Below are 16246 nucleotides of genomic sequence, written 5' to 3' on the forward strand. Positions count from 1 at the left end.
AACCCTAAATGGCCTTACACTTAATGTCTCTGCCCATAATGATCAAACACTTCCCGACAAAAGAGGACCTCTCCCTCGACTGCAAGGAACAGTGTTGCACTCTCTGCTCACATGGATCCCGGGATTTAAAACCATTTGCAAACATTTTGAAACCATACATATCTATATATCTTATATATAAATTTTGCAAAACAAAATTCCAACGATTGAAATCAACTGCCAGCAGTTTGGTTTCCATCAGAGAGAGTGCATCCCCGATCATTACCTTTGTCCGACAAAGGGGCTGATCCTGTCACTATGATCTCCCACTCAGATGAATTTTCAGACTGTCCCAACATACCCAGCTTTTGACCCCCGCTAAGGATCTCACTGATTGGCATATCAAAGACAGCCCAATTTGACACCTAGTGCAGTATCATAATCGAGTCTAGGGGTCAGGTGTAACTTTCCAGTTTTGCCCATCAATCTCCAAGGTCCAAGGCAATACTGGAAATCTGGTTTGGTTCAAAGATTCAAGTAATCCTACACTACATGTGCTTTAGGTCTCACCCTGACAGCTGAGACAGTCCAGCCCAACACTTGGTAGCACACCAATGTCAACCTTGGCAGGATAAATCTCCCCAGACTTATCCAACGGCTGTGAACATTCTAAACTAACACGAGTCTCATTAAGTGTCCAGTTTAAGGGTCTTACACAGAAACATACCACACAACATGAATCAAACATGCACTTTATTCATTTACACTAAATGTCAAAAGTACATCAAAACTGATTGGAGCTAAGGGCATACAAAACTGTCTAACAATAACAACTAGTTTTTTTCGGGTATCTTGGGCAATTGAATTATGTTCAATTTGGCAATTCTTATAAATAGCCATATCCTCCACCATTCTCATCACACCAATTCAACAATCAACATTCAACAATTCTCTTATTAAGTTATTCTCTTAATCTCTTCAGTCTTTCCTCTCTCAGTCTCTCAGACTCTCAGTCTCTCATACATTCTCTACAATCTGAGTGAACTCTGATAGTCTCATAGTTTGATTGGTTGATTATTTGATTCTCCAAGTTAGCAATTTGGGAGGCTTGGAGCCTTGGATGTTGTCACGTTGAAAGGCTTTAACCGTTGAAATCAATTTGGGATTCTGAACCAGCAATCCGGGGTGTCCAACTAAATTAATATTTTTTTTAGAATTTGAAAAGAAAATGGCCAGTTCTTCCCAAAACCCCAAGTTTCGTAGCCCGATTTGGAGAATATTTAAAATAGAGGATGTTGAGGGAAAGGGGAAAGAGTAGTTTGCCAAAAATGTAGAAAAGTTTTTAGCTATTGTAGCAAGGGTGGTACTAGCCATTTGACCAGACATTTTCTCACACATGAGAAGGAAGAAGAAATAACCCACAATTTAAATGATTTTTTTTTTTAAATAATGGAAAATAAAATTTAAAAGTATTGGAAGAAGTCGGAGTCTCAGAGAACATTTCTCACCGCCAATATCGCCATGGCACGTGACATGATCTACTAACCCTTCCGGTGTCTACAGGCTATAGTTCTATTGAAGTCTTGTTTTGTTGCTTTAGTGCAGGACCTGCAGGTACCACACTACCACTATACCAGAGTTGGCTAGATGAAATCATGAATCATGATGCAGAATATAGATTACAACTTTACAATTACAAGACAAAGGAAGGCATGATACTACTACATACACTGGATATTTCATTTTTCACCTAAAGCAGATGATGAAAGTGTGTGTAAATGCTTTCATCATAATGTATATGTAAATTTTAACAAATAGCCCACAATTTTTTATTTTGTCAAATTATTGTAAATTTTGTTTTAATTTTATTTAATTTATTTGCTATTAATGTAATTTTGTATTTTCAATTTGTAACTATATAGTCTATATAGTCTATAATTCTATATTGTATTTTTATGATTTATTAATTTATTCTATTTTCATATTTCATTCATCCAAGTATGAAGTTTATGAAGTATCCAACCATTGTATATTTCATAATTTCAATATTTATATAATTGTATGCTTTGTAATTTGTATCATTGTTCATTCAAATTTAAATGAAATTAAATTCTTAAATTCCTATTTGAATTGTTATTATTTATACTTTTATTTATTTATTCTTTGGGTAATCATAAATTCGTTATTATTTGTATCCTGTCCTGATATCCATAATCCAGTCAATGAGTCTAGTCCAGTTCGGCTCAGGCCCAAGGCTCGCCTATGGCCCAACCCGACACGGCCCAAGCCCACGGCATGACCTGCAGCTCGGTCTAGCCCAGGCCCGCAACACAGCATGGCACGATATGGCACGACCCACTTTACACCTCTAGCTTTAATAGAATATGATGAATACCAAACCCTACCCAGGGCTGGGCCCTGCTGTGGCCCATGAGTCTTATCTCAAACTTAAGTAAAACAAGGCTGCACGCTCAAACCTAGTCAAACTTTTGAATTTCTAGATCACGAATCTACCATATTTGTGTCATTAATGAGTTTCACGCCATATTTGGGAGTGCTTAATTAAAAATAAGTAATTAAAATAAGTGTTTATTTGAATAAATAATTATATGTATTTAATATCCAACTTTTCAAATATTTATTTTAAAAAATAAGCACTTATTTTATATTGGGTATTTGGTAATCTTTAAAATCCTCTTCGGCATGGGTCCTCTCTTACTTGTCACATATAATGGGCTTTTGCAAGAAGCAATTTTGGAGATCTAGCAAAAGAGAGAAGCAGGAATCTTGAATGGGGCCCAGTAAATTCCAGAGTTCAGACTAAAACCGTTGTCACATGGGAAAACAAGTCATGTTCAAAATAAATCAATGAGTAATTATTAATTTGCCCACTCTCATGCTAACGTGCCTAACCCTGAAACGCTCTCAACAGCCAAAGTTTTTCCGATATTTTTTATTGATAAACGGCAACACAACATGAACCCAGGTCTACTCACTTTCACCACTGCAGCCGCACATTTCACAATACAGGGCGTTGTGTGGCTGCAATTCAAGGCGGGCTAGAGTGTGGGTAGAGAGAAGTGGGCAGGAAATCCAATTTTGATACAACATGGTGTCATGTGCTGATGTGGACTAGAACTGAATTTGGCCAGTCCAGAATATACCCTCTCTGGTAAATGGTTTAGACTCTTTCTCTATCACACACACACAATACACTCAGTTGGTTCTACATAAGGGTGTCAATGGACTGATTTTGGACCCCGTCCAGTCCAAAATCATTTTGGACAGATTGGATTGGACCAATCCATTCCAAAATATTTATTAGATTGGACTGGAGCTGGTCCGTCTATATTAGATTGGGTTGAAATCAATCTATTTGAACAGATTGATCGGTCCGGACATTGAACTGGACCAATCTAAAATGGTCCAAAATATTTATTGGATTGGATTGGACCCAGTCCATTTGTAATGGATTCACATTGGACTGGATCAGATTGAAACAAATCAAGTCCAATTGACACCCCTAGAACTTCTATGAGGGGTAAAAGTAAAACTGAATTGAATAATTTGTAGATCTGGACGTCTTGTAAGTAAATGGATAAAAGGGCTGGGGACAAGTTCACATCTTCACCCCCAACACCCCACAGCACATTCCTGCCATATATTTGGAACATCTCTCGATGATGATATCATCAATTCTAGTATTATCATTGGGAGATATCCCAATACACGGTGGAGTTATGCTGTGGGGCGTTGTAAGGCGGTCCCTTGTGGGGCGGAGATGTGATCTCGGCCGGGGACGGGGGCTGACTACGCCCTGACACGAATGTTCAAAATCAGAACGAGATATGATAATTGAGTGGGCCTAAAAGTGGTTTCATGATGTGGCTGACGGTATAGAATAGAATAGAAGCATCGCGGGCTGGGCCTTTATTTTTTCAAGCCAATGGTGGGCTGGGCCTTGATGTGTGTGCTAAGGAATTAATTAGAGGCTCCACGCTTGAAAAAGGGGAAAATGTTAATATTTACGTTATGGGTATTCAGTGTGAACGCCACTACCCATCTTATGGTTGGAATTGGAAACGTGAGCTTCAATAAATGGCCGAGGGAGAAAAGCTGTTTCTCGTGATACTCACTCCTTTTAAGTGGAATACCTGATCTCCTTTGGGACTTGTTCGAAGCTTGAAATTACTTAGCAGATGTCTTTACCATAAGAGACAGAAAGAGAGAGAGAATATAAAAATTGGAGGAAAAGAGTGAAAGAATGTTCAGAAAAGAAGGAAACTTATGCTAAGCATATCCAATTATCCATAGCCAAAAATACAAAGTTATGCGTTTTAATGACAAAAATATTTAAAGCTTATAACGCATCAATGTATAGAGGGAGCATGAGAGTACCCAAGCAGTTTGACTTGGATTTGCAGTGCAGTCAGATTCGGATCACGTTACACATAACACATCCATCCAGGTAGCATGCATGTTTTGTTGCTGTTTCCTCTGCCTCTGTAGTCTCTCTTCTCTGAATACTCAATATAAAAAATCAGCTTACTGTGACTTCACGCTACGCTGTTGCTGGTGCTTCTCCCCCAGGTGAATCCCCCTGCGGCCCTGCGCCTCTCTCTTCGGTGACCCACAGCCCCAGCGACGAAACCCCCCCGACCCCCGATAACAGCTGGAGTGCTCGTGTCTCTTACCCACCTTGGCCTGAAAAAACAAAACAAACCGATTTTGTTCTTTTTTAGTAATAATACCTTGTTATTCTACTAAAATCTGATTTTGTTCTTTTAAATTAAATATTAATTTTTATACAGCTTTAACGTAATTTGCTCCCACTGACCCCTGCCAAATATTCAAATAAATACTAATAAAAAAAAAGGAAAATCAGAATTCAGAAACAAGGCAGATAATTCTGACTTCTGCCCTATGAGCATAAATTCCTCCGTGATTCTCCCACCCTTACTGAAACCATTCTTTTCTCGTGCTTTTCTTTGTTCAGTGACTTCTGCTCTCATTCTCACTCACTCAGACCTTTTCTTTGTTCAGAGACAAAAACAGAGCATCCGCTTTCTGCTCTTGTTACATTCCGAATACAAATAAGAACCTAACCCAATTACGGATGTATCAAATTATCAATTATCATGCACCTCTAATTCCTCATGTAATCCAAAATGGATTTCTTCTTCGAAATCCCCCACGCAACTATTCTCTTTTATCAAGCCCTCCCCCCTCCACCCAAAGCCTGAGACTGTATTCCCACCCCAGTAGCATAAGCAGAAAGCCGGCTACTGTTTTATCATTAATTGCCCCTTTCGAAGATTTCCCGTTTCCTGAACCTATACGTCTCTCTCTCTCTCTTCCAGAAACTAAACCCATTTAAATTAAACCCCTTGAAGGATTTCTCTTCTCCTAAAAAATGACACATCATCGCACGATTCGCTCCCTGTTAGTTCTTTTCTCTGTTTTGCTCCTCTTCCTCCTCCCTTGTTTTCCGGCCACCTCTCTTACAGAAGACGCTATCTTCTTACACCGAGTTAAGAATTCTCATCTCGATGATCCCACCGGTAGCCTCAACGATTGGAATCTAACCCCGCAAGTCGCTAACATTACTCCCTGTAATTGGACTGGCATTGTCTGCGATCCTCTTTCCCTCTCCATTATCTCTATCGACCTCTCAGGACTCCACATCTACGGCTATTTTCCTGCTGATTTCTGCCGCATTCCCACCCTTCAGAACCTCTCCCTCGCTGATAATTTCTTCAACGGTTCCCTTACTTCTGCTTCCATTTCTTCCTGCTCCCACCTTCACCATTTGAATCTCTCCCTCAACTTGTTCGTCGGTAACTTACCCGACTTCACTCCCGATTTTGTCAACTTGCGCTCCTTGGATCTCTCGTTTAACAACTTCTCCGGCCACATTCCCCCGAGCTTCGGCCGTTTTCCCAACCTCACTATCTTCTGTCTACAAGAAAACCTGCTCAATGGTATCATCCCCGCCTTCCTTACCAATCTCACCCAGCTCACTAGATTAGAACTGGCTTACAACCCTTTCGCCCCAGGTCCCTTGCCATTGCATATTGGAAACCTCACCATGCTAGAAAATCTATGGCTTCCTAAATGTAATCTCGTCGGAGAGATTCCAGATTCTTTAGGAAATCTTGTTTCGCTCAGAAATCTCGATCTTTCCGACAACTATCTTTCCCACAGGATACCGGAGAGCATTGGAGGATTGAAGAGCGTACAGCAGATTGAGCTCTTCAATAATCTCTTCTACGGTGAATTGCCGGACAATCTCGGAAATCTCACTGCGCTAAAATGGTTTGATGCATCTCAGAACAATCTTACCGGAAGATTGCCCGGTAAATTAGCTGGTCTACATTTGGTTTCCCTAGCTCTAAACGACAATAACTTGGAAGGCGAGATTCCGGAGATTTTATCTTCGAACCCTGGGCTTGCACAACTGAAGCTCTTCAACAACAGTTTTTCCGGCACTCTACCTTTGGATTTAGGCCGGAATTCAAATCTTGAAGACTTCGATGTTTCCAGCAACAGTCTCGTAGGAAAGCTGCCCCCATATCTGTGCTACCGTGGGAAGCTTCAACGCCTGGTCGCTTTCAACAATCGGTTTTCTGGAGAACTCCCGGAACAATACAGTGACTGCAAAAGTCTCACGTACGTGAGGATCTTCGATAACGAACTTGAAGGAAAGGTACCGGATGGAATTTGGAGCCTCCCCAGGCTATATTTACTTGAAATGTCCAACAACGGTTTCGAAGGATCGGTTTCTCCTGCAATTTCCGGCGCTCAGAATCTCACGAAATTATTGATCTCTGGTAACAATTTCTCTGGCGAGATTCCGGCGGAGATTTGTGGTTTGCAAACGCTTCAAGTTATCGACGGAAGCAGAAATAGATTCTCCAGTGAGCTTCCGTCATGTATAACCGGAATTAGGCGATTAAATAAGTTGGACCTCCAAGAGAACTTGCTCTCGGGAGAGATTCCGGACAAATTAAGTTCTTGGAATGATTTAGTGGAGCTCAATCTATCGAACAACAAATTCTCTGGCAAAATTCCAAGCGAGCTTGGTATGTTACCGGTCCTAACGTACCTAGATCTATCTAGAAACCTACTTTCCGGGGCAATCCCGGCGGAGCTAACCAAACTGAACCTCAACAAATTCAATCTCTCGGACAACAAGCTGAGCGGCAAAATTCCTAGTGGTTTTGCTTACAATGTATACGCGGATAGCTTGGACGGGAATCCTAATCTCTGCAGTGTGGAATCAGTAAAACCATTCCCTCGGTGCCCGAAAGTAAAATCCGCCACCGCCTGGTTTCTAGTTGCAGTTTTCGCTTCCTTGGCTTTGTTACTTGTGTTGGTTATTTTCTGGTTGTATAAGAGCAGGGTGGAGGAAATTGGCGGGGAAACAAAGTCGCCATGGAAGCTGACATCATTCCACCGGCTGAGTTTCAAGGAGGAGGAGGTGTTTTCTTCACTAACAGAGGAAAACCTGATCGGAACGGGAGGATCAGGTCAGGTGTATAGGGCGAAGCTGAAATCCGGACAGATGGTGGCGGTGAAGAAGCTGTGGGAAGGTAGCGGGAGACCGAAGACAGACGTAGCGTTCCGGTCGGAGGTGGAGACGTTGGGGAGAATCAGGCACGGCAACATCGTGAAACTGTTGTTCAGTTGCACTAGCGAGGGCGACGACTGTAGGGTGTTGGTGTACGAGTACATGGAAAAGGGGAGCTTGGGAGAGCTTCTGCATGGGGAAAAGGGTGGGATCCAGCTGGACTGGCCCAAGAGGTTCAAAATAGCGGTGGGGACGGCACAGGCGTTGGCGTATCTCCACCACGACTGTGTGCCGGCCATCGTCCACCGGGATGTTAAGTCCAACAACATTTTATTGGACAATGAATTCAATCCCCATGTGGCTGATTTTGGGCTGGCGAGGACGTTGCAGCGGGAGGTCTGCGACGGCGATGGTGAACTCGTTACGTCTCGGGTAGCGGGTTCTTATGGCTACATTGCCCCGGGTGAGTAGACAGTTGAATTGGTTTCCCATTTATGATTTCTCATTCTTATTCTTCTATTTTATGTTTGATTACCGTTAATGATTAATTGATGAAACGGGCTTCCTCAAAATGTAGAGTATGCGTACACTTTCAAGGTGACGGAGAAGAGCGACGTTTACAGCTTCGGAGTCGTGTTAATGGAGCTGGTGACGGGTAAGAGGCCGACAGACCCGTCGTTTGGGGAGAACAAGGACATGGTGAAGTGGGTAACGGAGGCTGCAGTCGCCGCCTGTAAGGAAGACACAGAATTATTGGTTAAGAAGGTTATAGATGCAAGGATGAATGTGGATAGTTGCGATTACCAGGAAATAAACAAGGTATTGAACGTGGCTCTTCTGTGTACTTCAACCTATCCTCTGAGCCGGCCTACCATGAGAAGGGTGGTTGAGTTGCTCAAGGATCACACATCTGTTGGTTATTCTGGCCTACCGCCTTGTATCAAATGATCATCTCTTTCTTTGATTTCTTATCCTATCCTTTGTTTTTTTTTTTTTTTTGTCGATGCATGGAGCAAAAACAATTCCTTTAGACGTGTACAGATATACAACTGTATCGTCCAGATATGAATACATAGAAATCAACAAGATCCCATTAATGTCGATATATAAAACCTGTTGTTTGCCATTTCATGAACTGGTGAGGAAGGTTGTGTGCCATTTCATTCATTAAATCAACACCAGAGATGTGGGACCGGGGGGGGGGATTGATTTCGGCATAACCCTTCTTTATCATATTTACCACTGACATTTGAAATCAAACTGACTTCTTCCAAACAACATCATCTGGAATGCAACTTAAATCAATGAGATACAAAAACTGTGAGCCCTCACCCTCAGGATGCATAGCTGTCTGGGTCGAATGCAGGCATCAACTTGGGGAGAATCCCGGTTTGATGGCAGAGTTGCTGATCCTTTTTAAGATGCAAATCTGTTGCAAAGTTATAGGGTGTCCCCAATCGTCAATCCCCATTGGTCCTCTCATCCTCTGTGCTTCCGTTTCCAAGAATTGCGTACAATGTCATCACACTGAAGTGACCCCAACAAATCCATATGCCCAATGAGAAAATCACTAAATATGTTTCTAAAAGAGAGACATGATACAGATTTTCCACTTCATGTAAGTACCAACTTACACATGGGCTCACATTAAATTCAATTCATCTGGGTTCACATTATCTGCACTTTGAATACAGTAGCTCCAAACTGATTTACATGGTAGGGAAGCTTGTCTCTTTTATTGGGGAATGTAGCCTTGGCCTTGGGCTACACTCTTGATGCAGGCAGCAGAAGGGATCCTTATCCTAGATAAGAGGGCAGAGCATAGATTAAGGCAGAACAGTCAAATCTAGGGGTGTTTAATTTTAGCATTCTAGGGGGTGGCAATACTGGATTGAACGAACAATTAAACCATTTAGCAAATTCTTGCCAGGTGCAATTCAAATTCTGAATGAATAATGCTCCATAGCGAAGGATCAGGATGGTAAGAGAGATGTCATTGTGAAAATGACTATTCTGTAGCCCCAGTGCCATATGTATGACTAACGCAGACCAGTAATTTGGCATCATCTGCTTCATTTCATTTTTCCATTTTCGCAAAGCCAGACAGCCTCTCAAGTCTCAAGTCAAACTTTGGAAGACATGGAATGGAGGCACATGGCATGATGGCAAAGTTTGAATTCTGGCCTGGACTGAAGTACAATAATGCTCTCGTTCAAACAGGTCAGGCCAAGCTACATAATGATGCCACTGCTCTGTGGAGATTTGAAGTTTATCGTAAGTATTGAAGACTTTTCGGCACAATTTCTTTTGTTTTCTTTCCTCCTTTGTCCTAACATTAAATGATTTATCGGGTTAGGATTTGGAAGGCAACGATCATGTCACATGCAAACGAAGGAAGTCAAATTCTCCAGAGACCTCCTAGCTTGTCCTCTTCACCTACCAAGAGTTCCGTTAATTATCTTTTTTTTTTTTTTTTTTCTCATTTCCGAAGAATTTGACTTCCTTCGTTTGGCGCCAAGTATGGAATGGAAGAGACCAAGGTTATTCCTTTCATTCGTAGTCCTGATCATAGACCATACACCTTCAAAGAAGAATAATTAACGGACACCCATTGATTTATAGCAGAAACTAGAAAGTAAGTTTGATGTGAAAAATTACAATTCGGCCGGCCACTATTTCATTTTAGACTCGTTAATTCGATCACTCTGTAACAGTTAGAGCAAAATTAACAGGAAACTTAGAAGAGGTTATGCAGTGTTCACCATATCTCTTGATTAATTCCTCGGCTAAAAACATGAATTCAATAATTCACCAGAAAAATAGGCTCGCCTTTTTTTTGTCTTAGAAGTTAGAACTGTAATCCAAAGGGATATAGATTCTAGAAAAAAACGATCAATCTTGACGTTCGTTTCGGCTGAACCGGTGAATATTCGTAGCTAGTAGAATTCCATTGCTTTTACCTTTACCAACTGGATCAGTTATAAAAAGCAGTTAACTGCCGAAGATATCATCTGATTTTGTTCCCAGAAACTTGAACTTGTAGCAGGTGATGATGGTTCATAAGATATATAGCGTACAACAGAAACCTAATGGAAAGTGGAAACTCACCAGAGGAAACCGCCGGCGTATCTGACAAAGGAGAAGCTCGTGCGACTGGAAGATGTGGAAACTGGCGGAGGAGAGTTGCCGTAGAAAGCACTTTGTTTTAAAAGTTTAAAAGGTGGCAGAGAGAAGAGAAGGAAGGGGCACTAGAAGTAGAAACTAAACTGAAGAGACTGATGGAGAGCAAGAGCGAGCGAGCGAGCGAGAGAGAGAGAGAGAGAGAACAGATCCTCACCTGACAGAGAGGTGAGGAGAGTTGCATGGAATCTTCTTATATAGGAGATGGGGGAGGGCACATTGTCCTTTTCCCTTCAGTTTAGCCATATCCTTTGTCAATTGTTATCTTCTCCGCGGATTGTATTTTGATGGTGCGATTTCCTTTTGTAATCCACTTTTTCTCTTCTTCATTGGGCTGTATATCCATCACAGGATTCTTCGTTCTACTCTAACCGCAGATGAGGACCATTTTAACAACTGCTAAGGCTCCGTTTTGAAAGAATGCAAATACTCTTCTGTCAACTTCTAAGGACCTCTCTTCTTCATTGGAATGCCTCAATTATCTCGATATTCGGTGTCGACCGGCGGAACTCGAAAGAGTTAATCTCCGGTGGGTTACCGAAGGGGGTGTCAAGGGTTTGAAACGGCGTCAGGGGTTCTCACTCCGGCGGGTTTTAGATCTGAGAATGTTAGAAAACGAATGAGAAAAAAAAATAAGAAATGAGAAAAACTTACAGAATACTTATCTCCTGTCGGTATGACCGTCGGCGTCGGCCGGCGGAACTCGAAAGGGTTAATCTCCGGTGGGTGGGTTACGAAAGGGGGCGCCAAGAATTTCAATTTGACAGTAGATGGGAGAAGAATACCCCGAAACCTTTTGGGCGGGAAGGAATTAACGGACGTGTTTAAAACGGCGTGAAATGGAGTCCGCACGCGTCACGCCCAATGCGCGTGTGTCATGACACGCGTCGCGCTAGGTTTCGTGGAACGTTTTTGGAGGCAGATGCGAACCCTCTAAATACTGTCATCCTCTACCGCCTTTTAAGATTTCTTTTTTTCTTTCTATATTTTCCTCAATCATTCTGGGGTGGTGTTCGCCAACATATATCATCTGACTCGTTTTCAACACAAAACCCAATTCCACATCAGCAAAATCAATATTATTTTGCTAATGTCGTGGCAGTTGTAACTTAATTAACCCTTTGAGCTAGCTCAGTGTGAATTTCATTTGCACTACCATATAAATGCTACAAGGAATTGCAAATGGGTTGAGTTCGAATTTTGCGTTTTGTCATGTTTTGTTTGAGAGATAATAATAGTAACTAAGGTTGGACTATGACGCCGGAAAACGGGAAACCTTATAACCCATAAGCCTGCATTCATATATAAAAGTGGTAATGAATCAGGTGGGTTTTCATCAAAATTCACTCGGGGTGTTTGATTAGTCAAATAAAATGCATGGCACAGATCTGTTCTAGTATAAAAGGTGCCAACCATTTGGTTGATAGGGTCTCCTGTTGGTCCTAGCGGATATTTGAATTGAATCCCACTTGCACCTGGGTTGGGGGTTGGGGGATGGGGGATGAGTACTCTCATTGTGTAGCGGTTCAAAAGATATCAAAAAAGAAAAAAAAAAAGAAGAAAATATCTATTATAGTATTCAATTAAAAAAAATGCATCGTTAACTTTAGAAATAGAATTTAATTACCAAACTATCAAATCCAATATAGCTTCCTTTGTCTAATTAAAAAACCAGCTCAAAGTTTAGACTTACCATGCCAATAATATGGCCCTTAATTTATGGGTGTTTGACAACATGCCAATAATACAGGACACCTGTACTGTCCTGTATTTGCATATTATCATTCACAGGGAGATGTTCCCACAAGAACCCTACTCAATTTAGTCTCCTACCCATAAAAATCCTATCCATAGCTATCCACATGACACTACAGGTGTACATTGGGAACATCTCCCGTGAATGATAATATGTAAATACAGGAGATATTCTAAATATACAGCCATAATGAAGCATGAATAGGGTTCTTGTGGACAGGAGATCCGAACTGCAAATAAAATGTATGTATGTTTGAAATGGTTACCCCATCCAAAGAAGGACGGGGTCGATAACTAGTTTTCCAGGCTCGGATCTGCTACCCATGAGCTGTTCCCACATCTCTACCCACGAGACATTACAGCTGCGCATTGGGTAGGGGTGTGAGAACAACTTGTGGGTTGCAGATCCTGAGTTCTAGTTTACCAACTATTGTTGGGATAATCTTTTATGTCATATTTGTATTCCATAGCCCATAGACATAGTCGGAAATCGGAATAAAGCTTACTTGAGTTTGGTTGGAAGGTTGTGCCCTTGTCGAGTTTGATCCGATTGGGTCCTAAGGCTTGCATCCCTGATTAGGAGATTGGGTGTTCTTCAACCCCTTTCCAACCCAACCCATAATTAGCCCGAGTAGCCCAAGTCCACCCACCGGTGACCGGTTCATCACATCAATATGTAGTTTTTGCATGTATTTCTTATTTTTATTTTTCTTATCTGGACAATACAACCCAAAGAAAATACAGCAACAAAACAATGCAAGGAAAGCCCATCAAACTCTACTAACCTTTCCAGGCCCAAGTACGGCCCAAACTGTGGTTGGTTTTAATTCAGAATGGGCTTGGATTCACCCAAATTAAATTTCATGAGCTTGGACTGAGCTTCACATTTGTGGTAAACTCAGAGTTCGCCCTTTTCTCCTCTTATTATGACGGACACAGCCCGTGATGCTAATGACTAAGCATTTCTGTTGGTTACATCAAGCTATTAGCTAAAGAGGACCTGTTTTATTACAGTGAGCAACATTCTGGCTTCTATTGAATGATAATTTCATTTTTATGAAAGCCCTTTCATTTCAGTTTTATTTTCCCAAAATATATTCAGAAAATACCCAATTCTTTTGTGGAATGGTGGTACTACAACTTATAGAGCCCAGACCCAAGAATGTCCCAGCAAAAGCATGTAAGAGAGCATTGAAGCTTTAGCGCTGAACATGAAAATAGTTTGTGGGAACCTTAGAGTTTCTTTGGATAAATTCTTGGGCCCAGACCCAGACTGTTCCAATTCTTTTGCATAACTTATCAACTTGTATTTTGCTCAAATTCACCATGGGATTCTTAATTTCTTACTGCTCATTTTTTAAATCTTCCCATTTCGTCTAGGCATATGTGCCCACAGTACATGGGTCGTTCGAGCGGGCTTCAAACAATAGATTGACAGGACAACCTTGTATTTTTGGGCCTCCAACGGACTATATGGCCCAATTTGCCTCTGAAACTTGAATATTCAATTTGTGGACCTCCAACTAGACGTTCTAGCCGGGGCAAACCTAGTCCATTCTATTTTTGGGCCTCCAACTAGACATACATCATTGGTGAGTGCCGACTATTATCGAATTAGGTCGCCTCCCTATCCTGGGTAAAGAATGGGAATATCCGGCCTAGCCCAACTTACTATCGTTGGTCCATAAACACTTTTGATGTTGGACGGTTGGACCTGTAGAGATCGTTAGGTCCTCTTACAGATAGATCGGTGACTTGTTGCCACCTAAGCTTGGGTATTTATTTGGTCTAGTATTTTATTTTTATTGATTTTTTTTATAGATCAAATCAATTAAGTTCTTTATTTTCTTCTAAATTGTTGGGTGACTATAAAACTAATATCAATTATATCATATGTTTCCTTTCTTCTAAATTGATCATTTGAATAATTTGACAACTTTGCGCGCTTAAAACCTTTGATAATCCCTAAAACTTGTAGTTCAAAAACTTCTATTTTACAGATATTTGTACGTTCTATCATTCTAAATTATTATATTATATGTTATTTTTATTATTTATAAACTTTTAATTGATTTTTTTCTTAACTTTTAAGCATTACAGTGCCTTGAGACTGACACCTCACCTTTTTAGGTAATCACACTTCAACTATGGTTATTAGTTAAAACCTTGACTTTTAAGCATTGATCTTTTAAAACCTTGTGAACCCAACATCCATACCATCTTGATCCATGACTCATTGCTCATTAGTTAAATTGAAAATGCCAAGCTCAACCAGAAAATCACAAAGCAAAGCAATTTGGATAGGTGAGGTGGGTTCTAACTCAAATTTTTGCATTGGCATGTTCAAGCGAGTGGAGCACAATTCTTCAGCTGATTGCTCAGGATACAAGCAACTTGGTTGGGCCCAATCTATGATTTTGCAATATTTAAGTTCGGAGCTGACGGAAAAAACTTTGGCTGTTGGCCCTCAACAGCCCAAGTTGTTGAGAATGTCACTGAATGAATTGGCGTTTCATGGGCCCAAAAACATACCCTAACAGCCAAAGTTTTTTTTCAGTTGATGTATGAAATTGAAATTTTTATTGATGGAAAGAAATCTATGGTGCAAGAAGGACATGATAATGGAAAAGGATTTGACCAATCGAAAGCCCTTTGATGAAATCCACTATAATTGGTTTTATGATGCTGTAACCTTATTTTTTTTATTAATTAAGATGATCCTGATATATAGTGATTACAAGCATTTTTATAGGGAATAGAGATTCTCCTGTTCCAAATTGTCTTTCTCCGATTAGTGAACATATTGTTGAAAGATGATATCCTGGTTTGGTTTGGAGGCACAATTGGACGAAAGAAACGTACATTTCTAGCACTCACTAAATATAATAGAGTTTTTTGTTTTTATTCAATAACTTTCAAGGTTGTAGAAGCAAACTTTAATCTTGTGAATGATTAGTGATTCAGTAAAGATTGCATTTATCTGAGCCATTTTCAAATATGATATGTCTCGTTTCAATGACTGGACCGAAAGTAGCCTCCAAATGGATTCTTGACATTTTCACTTTTTGACCCCCTTTGCTCTCCAACCTTTATTTTTCTCTTGTTCCTGGCGACCTGTCCCTACTCGTACGTTTAGGAGGAAGGATTAGAAAGTCTGGCCTGAATAGAGGGAAGCACCCTTTGGCTAATAATCTAAAACATTCATTCAATAACTGTCTCTCTAGCCACAACGTCCATAACCATAATCAAGTAATGGAGTTTTTCTAATAGAAGCCATCTAAATTTCCAGTTTCTATGGTCTTGGTATCCGTTTGGTTTGCAGTCAAAATCAAAATTCCTAAGAATTGGTAGCAGAATGGTCCATTCCCCCACCCACCTGTAGTTTTTTCATTAAAAATGGGAATGAAATTCTAATTCCGCTCAGTCAATTAATTGGAACCGGAATAGTCTAATTCCAAACCCCTGTTATCCCTATTCAAGTTTCCATTCGCTCGGGCTGGGGTTTGGAGTTTGGACTAGTCAACTCAGACTAGCTATATCACTGTAACTAAAGACCTAAATCCAACTGGACCGGACCACCCAAGATGCACCGTCCTAGCATGAACGATGCCAATCGAATAAATGATGATTGATGTCGTCTACTGGAGAACAAGGGTGACCAAGTATGAAGATATGACGGGTGTAGTATAAATACGTAGTTAATTGAGTGGAGACAAGGAGTTTGCCTGTTGCCACCCCACATTGTCTTTATATTTTTTTTTC

At 40.8% G+C, this 16246-nt stretch overlaps 1 protein-coding gene and 2 long non-coding RNA genes across 3 annotated transcripts; 1 reads left to right on the top strand and 2 right to left on the bottom strand.

The window, feature by feature from the left end:
* Nucleotides 1-4222: 4222 nt before the first annotated feature.
* Nucleotides 4223-8487, bottom strand: LOC148803572 (uncharacterized). Its single transcript, XR_016076987.1, has 3 exons — nucleotides 8354-8487; nucleotides 8085-8280; nucleotides 4223-4683 (listed from the first exon to the last, which is right to left on the bottom strand). It is a non-coding gene; the product is annotated as an uncharacterized LOC148803572 (long non-coding RNA).
* Nucleotides 4712-8513, top strand: HSL2 (HAESA-like 2). Its single transcript, XM_010270349.3, has 2 exons — nucleotides 4712-8012; nucleotides 8127-8513. The coding sequence occupies exons 1-2, from the start codon at nucleotides 5393-5395 to the stop codon at nucleotides 8495-8497; spliced, it is 2991 nt and encodes a 996-aa protein (XP_010268651.1). The 5' UTR covers nucleotides 4712-5392; the 3' UTR covers nucleotides 8498-8513.
* A 15-nt stretch (nucleotides 8514-8528) lies between these two features.
* Nucleotides 8529-11854, bottom strand: LOC148803573 (uncharacterized). Its single transcript, XR_016076997.1, has 2 exons — nucleotides 10658-11854; nucleotides 8529-9351 (listed from the first exon to the last, which is right to left on the bottom strand). It is a non-coding gene; the product is annotated as an uncharacterized LOC148803573 (long non-coding RNA).
* Between the last annotated feature and the right edge of the window lie 4392 nt (nucleotides 11855-16246).

This window comes from Nelumbo nucifera, chromosome 1 (genome assembly GCF_055504915.1).
Source record: "Nelumbo nucifera cultivar China Antique chromosome 1, China Antique-T2T, whole genome shotgun sequence".
Classification (NCBI taxonomy): Eukaryota; Viridiplantae; Streptophyta; class Magnoliopsida; order Proteales; family Nelumbonaceae; genus Nelumbo; species Nelumbo nucifera.

What these genes read in the sequence shown, in the direction of transcription:
- HSL2 (XM_010270349.3), top strand. Translation starts at nt 5,393, where the DNA reads ATGACACATCATCGCACGATTCGCTCCCTGTTAGTTCTTTTCTCTGTT. An exon ending in TTATGGCTACATTGCCCCGG is followed by an intron (nt 8,013 to 8,126) that starts GTGAGTAGACAG and finishes CTCAAAATGTAG; the next exon opens with AGTATGCGTACACTTTCAAG.